Source organism: Salmo salar, chromosome 07 (genome assembly GCF_965601325.2).
Source record: "Salmo salar chromosome 07, fSalSal1, whole genome shotgun sequence".
Classification (NCBI taxonomy): Eukaryota; Metazoa; Chordata; class Actinopteri; order Salmoniformes; family Salmonidae; genus Salmo; species Salmo salar.
This window is the reverse complement of record NC_138297.1, coordinates 5,940,001-5,952,210: the sequence shown is the minus strand read 5'-3', so window position 1 is coordinate 5,952,210 and position 12,210 is coordinate 5,940,001. Positions and strand designations below refer to the sequence as shown.

The 12,210-nt window shown below is 46.1% G+C and overlaps 1 protein-coding gene across 1 annotated transcript in view; it reads left to right on the top strand.

Moving 5' to 3' along the window:
• The window catches only part of LOC106608451 (exocyst complex component 6B), a 69,959-nt gene that overhangs the window by 1,694 nt on the left and 56,055 nt on the right, over window positions 1–12,210 (top strand). Inside the window, exons 2-3 of the mRNA XM_082977270.1 lie at window positions 8,376–8,505; window positions 10,624–10,697. Coding sequence (XP_082833396.1) covers window positions 8,376–8,505; window positions 10,624–10,697 — 204 coding nt within the window. The remainder of the gene's footprint in view (window positions 1–8,375; window positions 8,506–10,623; window positions 10,698–12,210) is intronic.

Below are 12,210 nucleotides of genomic sequence, written 5' to 3'. Positions count from 1 at the left end.
TAATATGCATATAATTATTGGCTTTGGATAGAAAACACTCCAAAGTTTCTAAAACTGTTTGAATGGTGTCTGTGAGTATAACAGAACTCAAATGGCAGGTCAAAACCTGAGAGATTCCTTTACAGGAAGTGGCCTGTCTGACCATTTCTTGAACTTCTTTGCCATCTCTATCTTTTACAAAGGATCTCTGCTCTAACGTGACACTTCCTACGTCTTCCATGGGCGCTCAGAGCCCGGGAAAAACCTGAATGTCGTCATCCCAGCCCCAGGCTGAAACACATTATCGCCTTTGTCAAGTGGCCGATCAAGGGACTGTGGGCTTAGGCGCGTGCCCTGGCCGCCCCCGTCTTTGTGATTTTTCCTCTGTTTGCCGAAAAGGAGATTCCCGGTCGGAATATTATCGCTTTTTTACGAGATAAATTGCATAAAAATTGATTTTAAACAGCGGTTGACATGCTTCGAAGTACGGTAATGGAATATTTAGATTTTTTTTGTCACGAACTGCGCCATGCGCGTGACCCTGATTTACCATTTCGGATAGTGTCTGGGACGCACGAACAAAACGCCGCTATTCGGATATAACGATGGATTATTTTGAACCAAACCAACATTTGTTATTGAAGTAGCAGTCCTGGGAGTGCATTCTGATGAAGACAACAAAAGGTAATCAAACTTTTATAATAGTAAATCTGATTTTGGTGAAGGCTAAACTTGCCGGGTGTCTAAATAGCTAGCCCGTGATGGCTGGGCTATGTACTTAGAATATTGCAAAATGTGCTTTCACCAAAAAGCTATTTTAAAATCGGACATATCGAGTGCATAGAGGAGTTCTGTATCTATAATTCTTAAAATAATTGTTGTGCTTTTTGTGAACGTTTATCGTGAGTAATTTAGTAAATTGTTAGCAAATTCCACGGAAGTTTGCGGGGGGTATGCTAGTTCTGAACGTCACATGCTAATGTAAAAAGCTGTTTTTTGATATAAATATGAACTTGATTGAACAAAACATGCATGTATTGTATAACATAATGTCCTAGGTGTGTCATCTGATGAAGATCATCAAAGGTTAGTGCTGCATTTAGCTGTCTTCTGGGTTTTTGTGACATTATATGCTAGCTTGAAAAATGGGTGTCTGATTATTTCTGGCTTGGTACTCTGCTGACATAATCTAATGTTTTGCTTTCGCTGTAAAGCCTTTTTGAAATCGGACAGTGTGGTTAGATAAAGGAGAGTCTTGTCTTTAAAATGCTGTGAAATAGTCATATGTTTGAAAAATTGAAGTTTTTGTATTTTTGAGGAATTTGTAATTCGCGCCACGCCTATCATTGGATATTGGAGCAGGTGTTCCGCTAGCGGAACGTCTAGTTGTAAGATTAAGCTTTAGCCCCACCCATCTCTTTAAGGATTCGCATGTGAGGCCATATACTAAACAGCCAAAGGTTTCTAGACTAAAGGCTGGTTTATACTAACGGTGTGTTCGTACATTTAATCTGGAGTGCCAGAGTGCGCTCTGGGAGTTCGTAACCTCAGAGCATTGTCAGATTGTAGGCCTTCTTGGTCAAATTGCTGCAAAGACACCACTACTAAAGGACACTAATAATAATAAGATACTTGCTTGGGCCAAGAAACACGAGCAATCGACATTAGACCGAGGGAAATCTGTCCTTTGGTCTGGTGAGTCCAAATGTAAGGTTTTTGGGTCCAACCGCTGTGTCTTTGTGAGACGCAGAGTAGGTGAACGGATGATCTCTGCATGTGTGGTTCCCACCGTGAAGCATGGAGGAGGAGGTGTGAATGTGTGGGGGTGCTTTTCTGGTGACAGTGTGATTTATTTAGAATCCAAGGCAAACTTAACCAGCATGGCTACCACAGCATTCTGCAGCGATACACCATCCCTTCTGGTTTGTGCAATGGACTAGTCTCGACCCCCGCAGTGGACTAGTCTCGACCCCCGCAGTGGACTAGTCTCGACCCCCGCAGTGGACTAGTCTCGACCCCCGCAGTGGACTAGTCTCGACCCCCGCAGTGGACTAGTCTCGGCCACCGCAGTGGACTAGTCTCGACCCCCGCAGTGACTAGTCTCGGCCCCCGCAGTGGACTAGTCTCGGCCCCCGCAGTGGACTAGTCTCGGGCTCTGAGTGGACTAGTCTCGGCCCCCGCAGTGGACTAGTCTCGGGCTCTGAGTGGACTAGTCTCGGCCCCCGCAGTGGACTAGTCTCGGCCCCCGCAGTGGACTAGTCTCGGCCCCCGCAGTGGACTAGTCTCGTCCCCCGCAATGACCATTATTCCTCCTCCACCAAACGTTACAGATGGAACTATGCATTGGGGCAGGTAGCGTTCTCCTGGCATCCGCCAAACCCAGATTAGTCCGTCAGACTGCCAGATGGTGTTGCGCGATTCATCACTCCAGAGAACACGTTTCCACTGCTCCAGAGTCCAATGGTACTTAGCTTTACCCCACTCCATCCGACACTTGGCATTGAACATGGTGATCTTAGGCTTGTGTGCTGCTGCTCGGCCATGGAAACCCATTTCATGAAGCTCCCGTAAAACAGTTTTCGTGCTGATGTTGCTTCCAGAGGCAGTTCGGAACTCAGTAGTGAGTATTGCAACCGAAGACAGACAATTTTTACGTGCTACGTGCTTCCACACTCGCCGGCCCAGTTGTGTGAGCTTTTCTGGTCTACCACTTCGCGGCTGAGCCGTTGTTGCTATTAGACGTTTCCACTTCACAATAACAGCACTTACAGTTGACCGAGGGCAGCTCTAGCAGGGCAGAATCTTTAGGAATTGACTAGTTGGAAAGGTGGCATAATATGATGGTCCACATTGAAAATCACTGAGCTCTTCAGTAAGGCTTTTCTACTGCCAATGTTTTCCTATGGAGATTGCATTGCGGTATGCTCGATTTTATTCACCTGTCAGCAACGAGTATGGCTGAAATAGCCAAATCCACTAATTTGAAGGGGTGCTACTACTCGACCCCCCCCCAAAAAACGTAACTTCATAGTCATTGTATCATTTCAAATCCAAAGTGATGGAGTGCAAAGCCAAAACAACAAAGTTTGTCCCTGTCCCAATACTTTTGGATCTCACTGTGTCTTCATCGTTTAGAGAACCTACGTTGTCGACTTTTCCCTTTTTGACTCCAAGCGTTTTGTGACCATTACAATTCACCTTGACTATATTATTATCATTATTATTATCGTTATATATTATCCGAATGGATCTTTAGATCATCAGGATGTAGTCTGTAAACGTTTGATTTTTTAATTATTATTATTTTTAATTATTATTATTATTATTATTATTATTATTATATCTTTAATTTTTTTTAAATTGTTTTGACAAGGAAAATTAACTTTGATTTAGATTATGTTGGTGTGTGTTTTAGGTTATGCTGGTGTGTGTTTAGGTTATTGTGAGATTATAGCAGATGTGTGTGTGTGTGTGTGTGTGTGTGTGTGTGTCTGTGTGTGTGTGTATGTGTGTGTGTGTGTCTTTTCCATTCTTAACCATAACAAAAAGTATTTATACCCAGTCCCATTGATGAATGAAGGCGATTATATATTCTGAGTCACGATGGAAACTACCGCTGTTTATTGTTTAATCACCACAGCGCTGTGTGTGTGTTGCTCCCTCTAATCATCGTTAATAGTGTGGTTAACCCACCGCTGCTCTGACTAGGCCCCTAGAAAACACACTCCCTCTACTCCCCCCTCTTTCCTTTCTTCCTTTCTTCCTCGGAAGGCGGATGGTGGTTTGAAGGCTAAGACCAGTCATCGGATGACACACACACACACACACACACACACACACACACACACACACACACACACACACACACACACACACACACACACACACACCTGCTATTCTAGCGGTTAGTGTATGTTCATGCAGTTCTCTCTCTTCCTCTTCATCATCTTAACTGTACCTGAAGTGGCCCTGATTGGGGTGTGATAGCAGACTTTGTTCTGGGAGACGAGGGAGGAAGGAGAGAAAAAAGAAGGGGAAAGACGAAGGGGTGAACAGTTGGAATGGGTGGGACGTTTTTGAAGGGGTGAACCGTTTGAATGGGTGGGCCGTTTTGAAGGGGTGAACCGTTTTAATGGGTGGGCCGTTTTTGAAGGGGTGAAGTGTTTGAATGGGTGGGCCGTTGGAAGCGGTGGGCCTTTCCCAACCAGCCGGAGTTTTAACCCTGACTTCACCAGGGATTCCATCTGAACACAATGAAGCAATTGACATTGGAAGCGTTAGAGGAATACCTATGTATCGTACTGTACGTCTCTCTCTCAGCCTGTAAGCCCCTCTCTGCTACATTCATTCATTGAATCAGATGGCTCATTCATCAACAACAACAAAAAAAAAAAAATTGCCAACTACTTTAAATATTTTTAAATTGGCAAGATTAGAAAATTTAGGCAGAGTTGCGAAGAAAAAGCCATTTCTCGGGCTGGCTAATGAAAAGAAAAGATTAAGATGGGCAAAAGAACACAGACGCTGTTCAGAGGAACTCTGCCTAGATGGCCAGCATACCTAAGTCGCCTCTTCGCTGTTGAAGTTGAGACTGGTATTTTGCTGGTACTATTTAATGAACATGCCAGTTGAGGACTTGTGAGGCGTCTGTTTCTCAAACTAGACACTCTTAAAATACTTGTCCTCTTGCTCAGTTGTGCACCGGGGCCTCCCACTCCTTTTTCTATTCTGGTTAGAGCCAGTTTGCGCTGTTCTGTGAAGGGAGTAGTACACAGCGTTGAACGAGATCTTCAGTTTCTTTGCAATTTCTCACATGGAATAGCCTTCATTTCTCAGAACAAGAATAGACTGACGAGTTTCAGAAGAAAGTTCTTTGTTTCTGGACATTTTGAGCCTGTAATGGAACCCACAAATGCTGATGCTCCAGATACTCAACTAGTCTAAAGAAGGCTAGTATTATTGTTTCTTTAATTAGAACAACAGTTTTCAGCTGTGCTAACATAATTGCAAAAGGGTTTTCTAATGATCAATTAGCCTTTTAAAATGATAAATTTGGATTAGCTAACGCAACGTGCCATTGGAACACAGGAGTGATAGTTGCTGATAATGGGCCTCTGTACGCCTATGTAGATATTCCATTAAAATCAGCCGTTTCCAGCTACAATAGTCATTTACAACATTAACAATGTCTACACTGTATTTCTGATCAATTTGATGTTATTTTAATGGACACATTTTTTTTGAATTTCTTTCAAAAACAAGGACATTTTTAAGTGACCCCAAACTTTGAATGGTAGGGTATGTGTTTTGGCTTTCACCCCCTACTATATTGTGGATAAAGAGTTACCTGTCTAACATTCAGGAATTGCCCAGGGAAGCTGTCTAGGCCCCTTGCTTTTTTCAATCTTTACTAATGACATGCCATTGGCTTTGAGTAAAGCCAGTGTGTCTATGTATGCGGATGACAGAACACTTTACATGTCAGCTACTACAACGACTGAAATGACTGCAACACTTAACAAACAGCTGCAGATAGTTTCAGAATGGCTGGCAAGGAATAAGTTAGTCCTAAATATTTCTAAAACTAAAAGCATTGTATTTGGGATAAATCATTCACTAAACCCTAAACCTCAACTAAATCTTGTAATAAATAATGTGGAAATTGAGCCAGTTGAGATGACTAAACTGCTTGGGGTAACTTTGGATTGTAAACTGTCGTGGTCAAAACATACTGATACAACAGTAGCTAAGATGGGGAGAAGTCTGTCCATAATAAAGCGCTGCTCTATGTTAACAGCACTATCAACAAGGCAGGTCTTACAGGCTCTCGTTTTGTCACACATGGACTATTTGACCTAGATAGTTTGTGTGTATATATTGATATGTAGGCTACGTGTGCCTTTTTAAAAATGTATGTAGTTCTGTCCTTGAGCTGTTCTTGTCTATTGATGTTATGTATTATGTAATTCTGTATCATGTTTCATGTTTTGTGTGGACCCCAGGAAGAGTAGCTGCTGCTTTTGCAACAGCTAATGGGGATCCTAATAAAATACTGAATACCAAATATATTGTTCAGTCGTGTAGTCAGGTGCCACAAAGAAAATACAATTCCAGTTGGCTCAGAACAGGGCAGCACGGCTGGCCATTAAATGTACACAGAGAGATGACATTAATAATTTGCATGTACATCTCTAATGGCTAAAAGTGGAGGAGAGATTGACTTTATCACTACTTGTTTTTGTAAGAAGTGTTGACATGCTGAATGCACCAAGCTTTCTGTTTTTAACATCTAGTACATAGCTCAGACATTCACTCATACCCCACAAGACATGCCACCAGAGGTCTCTTCACAGTCCCCAAGTCCAGAACAGACTATGGGAGGAGCACAGTACTACATAGAGCCATGACTACATGGAACTCTATTCCACATCAGGTAACTGATGCAAGCAGTAGAATCAGATTTAAATAACAGATAACAAAAATACTTTATGGAACAGCGGGGACTGTGAAGAGAGACACACTACAAACAAGTAAATATGGATGTTGTATTGTAGATATGTGGTAGTAGAGTAGTGGTCTGAGGTAACACACTTAATGTAAATGTTTTTTTATATATATATATAACTGCCTTAATGTGGCTCAGTTGGTAGAGCATGGTGTTTGCAACGCCAGCATGGTGTGTGCAACGCCAGGGTTGTGGGTTCGATTCCCACGGGGGACCAGTACGGGGGGAAAAATTATGAAATGTATGCATTCACTACTGTAAGTCGCTCTGGATAAGAGCGTCTGCTAAATGACTAAAATGTAAATATGTAATGTTGCTGGACCCCAGGAAGAGTAGCTGCTGCCTTGGCAGGAACTAATGGGGATCCATAATAAACCCCAGGAAGAGTAGCTGCTGCCTTGGCAGGAACAATTGGGGATCCATAATAAACCCCAGGAAGAGTAGCTGCTGCCTTGGCAGGAACTAAATGGGGATCCATAATAAACCCCAGGAAGAGTAGCTGCTGCCTTGGCAGGAACTAATGGGGATCCTTAATAAACCCCAGGAAGAGTAGCTGCTGCCTTGACAGGAACTAATGGGGATCCATAATAAACCCCAGGAAGAGTAGCTGCTGCCTTGGCAGGAACTAATGATGATCCATAATAAACCCCAGGAAGAGTAGCTGCTGCCTTGGCAGGAACTAATGGGTATCCATAATAAACCCCAGGAAGAGTAGCTGCTGCCTTGGCAGGAACTAATGGGGATCCATAATAAACCCCAGGAAGAGTAGCTGCTGCCTTGGCAGGAACTAAATGGGGATCCATAATAAACCCCAGGAAGAGTAGCTGCTGCCTTGGCAGGAACTAATGGGGATCCATAATTAACCCCAGGAAGAGTAGCTGCTGCCTTGGCAGGAACTAATGGGGATCCATAATAAACCCCAGGAAGAGTAGCTGCTGCCTTGGCAGGAACAATTGGGGATCCATAATAAACCCCAGGAAGAGTAGCTGCTGCCTTGGCAGGAACTAATGGGGATCCTTAATAAACCCCAGGAAGCGTAGCTGCTGCCTTGACAGGAACTAATGGGGATCCATAATAAACCCCAGGAAGAGTAGCTGCTGCCTTGGCAGGAACTAATGATGATCCATAATAAACCCCAGGAAGAGTAGCTGCTGCCTTGGCAGGAACTAATGGGGATCCATAATAAACCCCAGGAAGAGTAGCTGCTGCCTTGGCAGGAACTAATGGGGATCCATAATAAACCCCAGGAAGAGTAGCTGCTGCCTTGGCAGGAACTAAATGGGGATCCATAATAAACCCCAGGAAGAGTAGCTGCTGCCTTGGCAGGAACTAATGGGGATCCATAATTAACCCCAGGAAGAGTAGCTGCTGCCTTGGCAGGAACTAATGGGGATCCATAATAAACCCCAGGAAGAGTAGCTGCTGCCTTGGCAGGAACTAATGGGGATCCATAATAAACCCCAGGAAGAGTAGCTGCTGCCTTGGCAGGAACTAATGGGGATCCATAATAAACCCCAGGAAGAGTAGCTGCTGCCTTGGCAGGAACTAATGGGGATCCATAATAAACCCCAGGAAGAGTAGCTGCTGCCTTGGCAGGAACTAAATGGGGATCCACAATAAACCCCAGGAAGAGTAGCTGCTGCCTTGGCAGGAACTAATGATGATCTGTAATAAACCCCAGGAAGAGTAGCTGCTGGCTTGGCAGGAACTAATGGGGATCCATAATAAATACAAATACAGCTGACCACCTCTTTCTACAGCCTGTAAGACCTTCTCTACCTCTCTAGTCCTGCATATTAACTCTCTCTCTCTGCAGGGTAAAGTAGCCCAGACAGCCTGTAAGACCTTCTCTACCTCTCTAGTCCTGCATATTAACTCTCTCTCTCTGCAGGGTAAAGTAGCCCAGACAGCCTGTAAGCATCTCTCTACCTCTCAACTCCAGCTGCTACTAGAGACAGACTTCAGACAGGTGTCTATGGGGGCCCTGCAGCAGTTCAACGCAGACGTCAAGGAGTGTGAGAGTGAGTATGCCCACAGAGATCCACTCTCATGCCCACAGAGATCCACTCTCATGCCCACAGAGATCCACTCTCATGCCCACAGAGATCCACTCTCATGCCCACAGAGATCCACTCTCATGCCCACAGAGATCCACTCTCATGCCCATAGAGATCCACTCTCATGCCCACAGAGATCCACTCTCATGCCCACCGAGATCCACTCTCATGCCCACAGAGATCCACTCTCATGCCCACAGAGATCCACTCTCATGCCCACAGAGACCCCCTCTCATGCCCACCGAGACTCCCTCCCTCTCTCCTTCCCTCCTTCCCATCCCTTCCTCCCTCCCTCACTCATTCCCATCCCTCCCTCTCTCTTTCCCCTCCCTCCCTCCCTCCCTCCCTCCCTCCCTCCCTCCCTCCCTCCCTCCCTCCCTCCCTCCCTCCCTCCCTCTTTCCAACCACATCTTCTCCAGATTGAGACTATGAAGTATTTTCCCATAATTCTTAAAGCTCAATTTGAAGAGGCCTCTGTCCTGTAGTTTTCAGTTTCACCCACAGGTGGCACTATAAAACATAGTTTTACCTCATGGGCTGAATGTCCTCTCTCTCTCTCTCTCCCAGCCTCCCAGCATCCCCTCTCCTCCTCCTATTCTTCTCACTCTGCCTTTTCAAGGCAACAGAGAGAGCTGGAGGGAGGGAGAGAGGGAGAGAGCGAGGGAGAAAGAGAGGGAGGGAGAGAGGGAGAGAGAGAGGGAGAGAGAGAGGGGTTGCTGACACATGGTCAGGGCTCTCACAGTTAGAGCCCAGGTCAGGGGGTGAGAGAGCATTAAGGGTACAGTGAGGTCTGGGATAAACTTGACATGATGCATTGTGAAAGGCGTGATGTGTGTTACCGGGTTACGGAAAGGTGAGACAGGTGGGTGAAAGAGGATTTGGCAGAAAGGTTATTTGAGGTACAGAGTCAGACTGCCTCCGCGTGGCACAAGGGGTTGAGAGAGGAAGAAGGGGTGTGCAAGAGAGAAGATACAGGTTAAAGGTCATTTAAGGGACTTGTTGCTTGGGTTAGAGGATTCCAGACAGGGGAGCGAGGAGTTTGAGCCTTTGGGAGGGCTTTGAGAGAGCCATGTTGGGTCAGGAACGGAGATGGTGTGTGTGTGTGTGTCTGAGGAGAGGATCTGAGTATTGTGGTGGGGTAGAGAACATTTGACACTGGCACACAAAACAGTGATGAGGCTGTAGCTAATCTCTTTTACCTTGACCACTCTGGGATCTATACACCATCCCATCAACCATTAATACGCCTGTCTCATCCTCTACCCAGGCCTGACCCCAACACACACACACACCCTGTTTACCGCGTCTTACCTAGAGCCAAGAAGCACATCTAAACTCAAAACGACCCTGTCCCCCCCCCCCCCCCCTTGTCCCTCCCCCCAAAAAAACTGAACGAGCAAACTCTCACCCCTATCGCCCTCGCCTTTAGCCTCGCTCCTCCTCTCTGGCTCTCACGCCTGTTCCGGATTAACCAAGTTCAAGTTCAACCCAAATTCGACCCGACCGGCCTAAGAAAAACCAACAGTAACCGACAACTAAACTCTCACCTCTCTTTCTTAAACTAAACCCCTCTAGTCACCCATATAAGTGACCGTAGAAGAAGATGACACCAAGATTGAATCCCCACTTTCCTCCCATCTCATCAACCAAGTTCAAAATATCAAAAATGTAACCTCCACTGCAACAAAACAACAAAAACTCCAAAATCCAGGAGTGTTTGATCGAGGATCAGTTCCACGCTGTCCATGTAATCTGATTCTTTATGAGCTAAAAGGCCAAAACTGACCTTAGAACAGCAGTCCCAACTCTGAAAGGCTTTGTGAATAGGGCCCAGGAAGACCTAGACATGACTCCCTAACCGGGGACCCTCATCCTCTTCCCCTCCTCGCTACCTCCCCTCCCTCCCCTCCTCCTGTCATCCGTCTGCCAATCTCACGGTGCATGGCGAATTCCTGCCGTTCTTTCATTCCTTTCTTTTTCTTTTTCTCTCTCTCTCTTTCTGTCTCTCTCTCTCTCTCCACCCCTCTCAACCCCTCCCCCCGCCCTTCTCTCTTTTATTCATTGGTTCTGTCGTTCCCACAGGGTTTGCCAGAGCGGGGCCGGTACCCGGCTTCCAAGGAGACACGCTGCTGCTCGCCTTCTCTGACTTGAGACAAGTAGGTCTTTGTTTTTCATTATTCTATCGCCCTCCTCTCTCCCTCTCTCTCTCTCTCTCTCTCTCTCTCTCTCTCTCTCTCTCTCTCTCTCTCTCTCTCTCTCTGTCTCTCTGTCACTCTCTCTCTCTCTGTCTCTCTCCCTCTCTCTCTCTCTCTCTCTCTCTCTCTGTCTCTCTCTCTCTCTCTGTCTCTCTGTCTCTCTGTCACTCTCTCTCTCTCTGTCTCTCTCTCTCTCTCTCTCTCTCTCTCTCTCTCTTCTCTCTCTCTCTCTCTCGTCTCTCTGTCACTCTCTCTCTCTCTCTCTGTCTCTCTCTCTCTCTCTGTCTCTCTCTCTCTCTCTCTCTCTCTCTCTCTCTCTGTCTCTCTGTATCTCTCTCTCTGTCTCTCTCTCTCTCTCCTATCGCCCTCCTCTCTCTCTCTCTCTCTCTTTCTCTCTCTCTCTCTCTGTCTCTGTCTCTCTCTCTCTCTGTCTCTCTCTCTGTCCTATTGCCCTCTCTCTCTCCTATCGCCCTCCTCTCTCTCTCTCTCGCTCTCTCTCTCTCTCTCTCTCTCTGTCTCTCTCTCTCTCCTCTGTCTCTCTCTCTCTTTCTCTCTTCTATTGCCCTCTCTCTCTCTCTCTTCTATTGCCCCCTCTCTCTTCTATGGCCCTCCCTCTCTCTCTCTTCTATTGCCCTCTCTCTCTATCTCTTCTATTGCCCTCCCTCTTTCTCTCCCTCTCTCTCTATCTCCCTCTCTCTCTTCTATTTCCCTCCATCTTTCTCTCTCACACTCTCTCTTCTATTGCCCTCCCTCTCTCTTTCCCTCTCTTCTATTGCCCTCTCTCTCTCTTCTATTGCTCTCTCTCTCTCTCTCTCTCTCTCTTCTATTGCCCTCCCTCTTTCTCTCTCTTCTATTGTCCTCCCTCTCTCTCTCTTCTATTGCCCTCGCTCTCTCTCTTCTATTGCCCTCCTCTCTCTCTCTCTCTCTCTCAGTCTGTCTGTCTGTCTGTCTGTCTGTCTGTCTGTCTGTCTGTCTGTCTGTCTGTCTGTCTGTCTGTCTGTCTGTCTGTCTGTCTGTCTGTCTGTCTGTCTCCTCTACTTCCCTCCCTCCCTCTATCTCTTCTATTGCCCTCACTCTCATCTATTGCCCTCTCTCTCTTCTATTGCCCTCCACTCTCTCTCTCTTCTATTGCCCTCCTTCTCTCTCTCTCTCATCTATTGCACTCTCTCTCTTTTCTATTGTCCTCCCTCTCTCTCTCTTCTATTGCCCTCTCCCTCTCTTCTATTGCCCTCTCTCTCTCCCTCTCTCTCTCCCTCTCTTCTATTGCCCTCCCTCTCTCTCTATCTCTTCTATTGCCCTCCCTCTCTCTCGCTCTCTTCTATTGCCCTCCCTCTTTCTCTCTCACAACTTTCACTCTTCTATTGCCCTCCCCCTCTCTCTTCTATTGCCCTCCACTCTCTCTTTCTCTCTATTCTATTGCCCTGTCTTTCTCTCTCTCTCTTCTATTGCCCTCTCCTCTCTCTCTCTCTCTCTC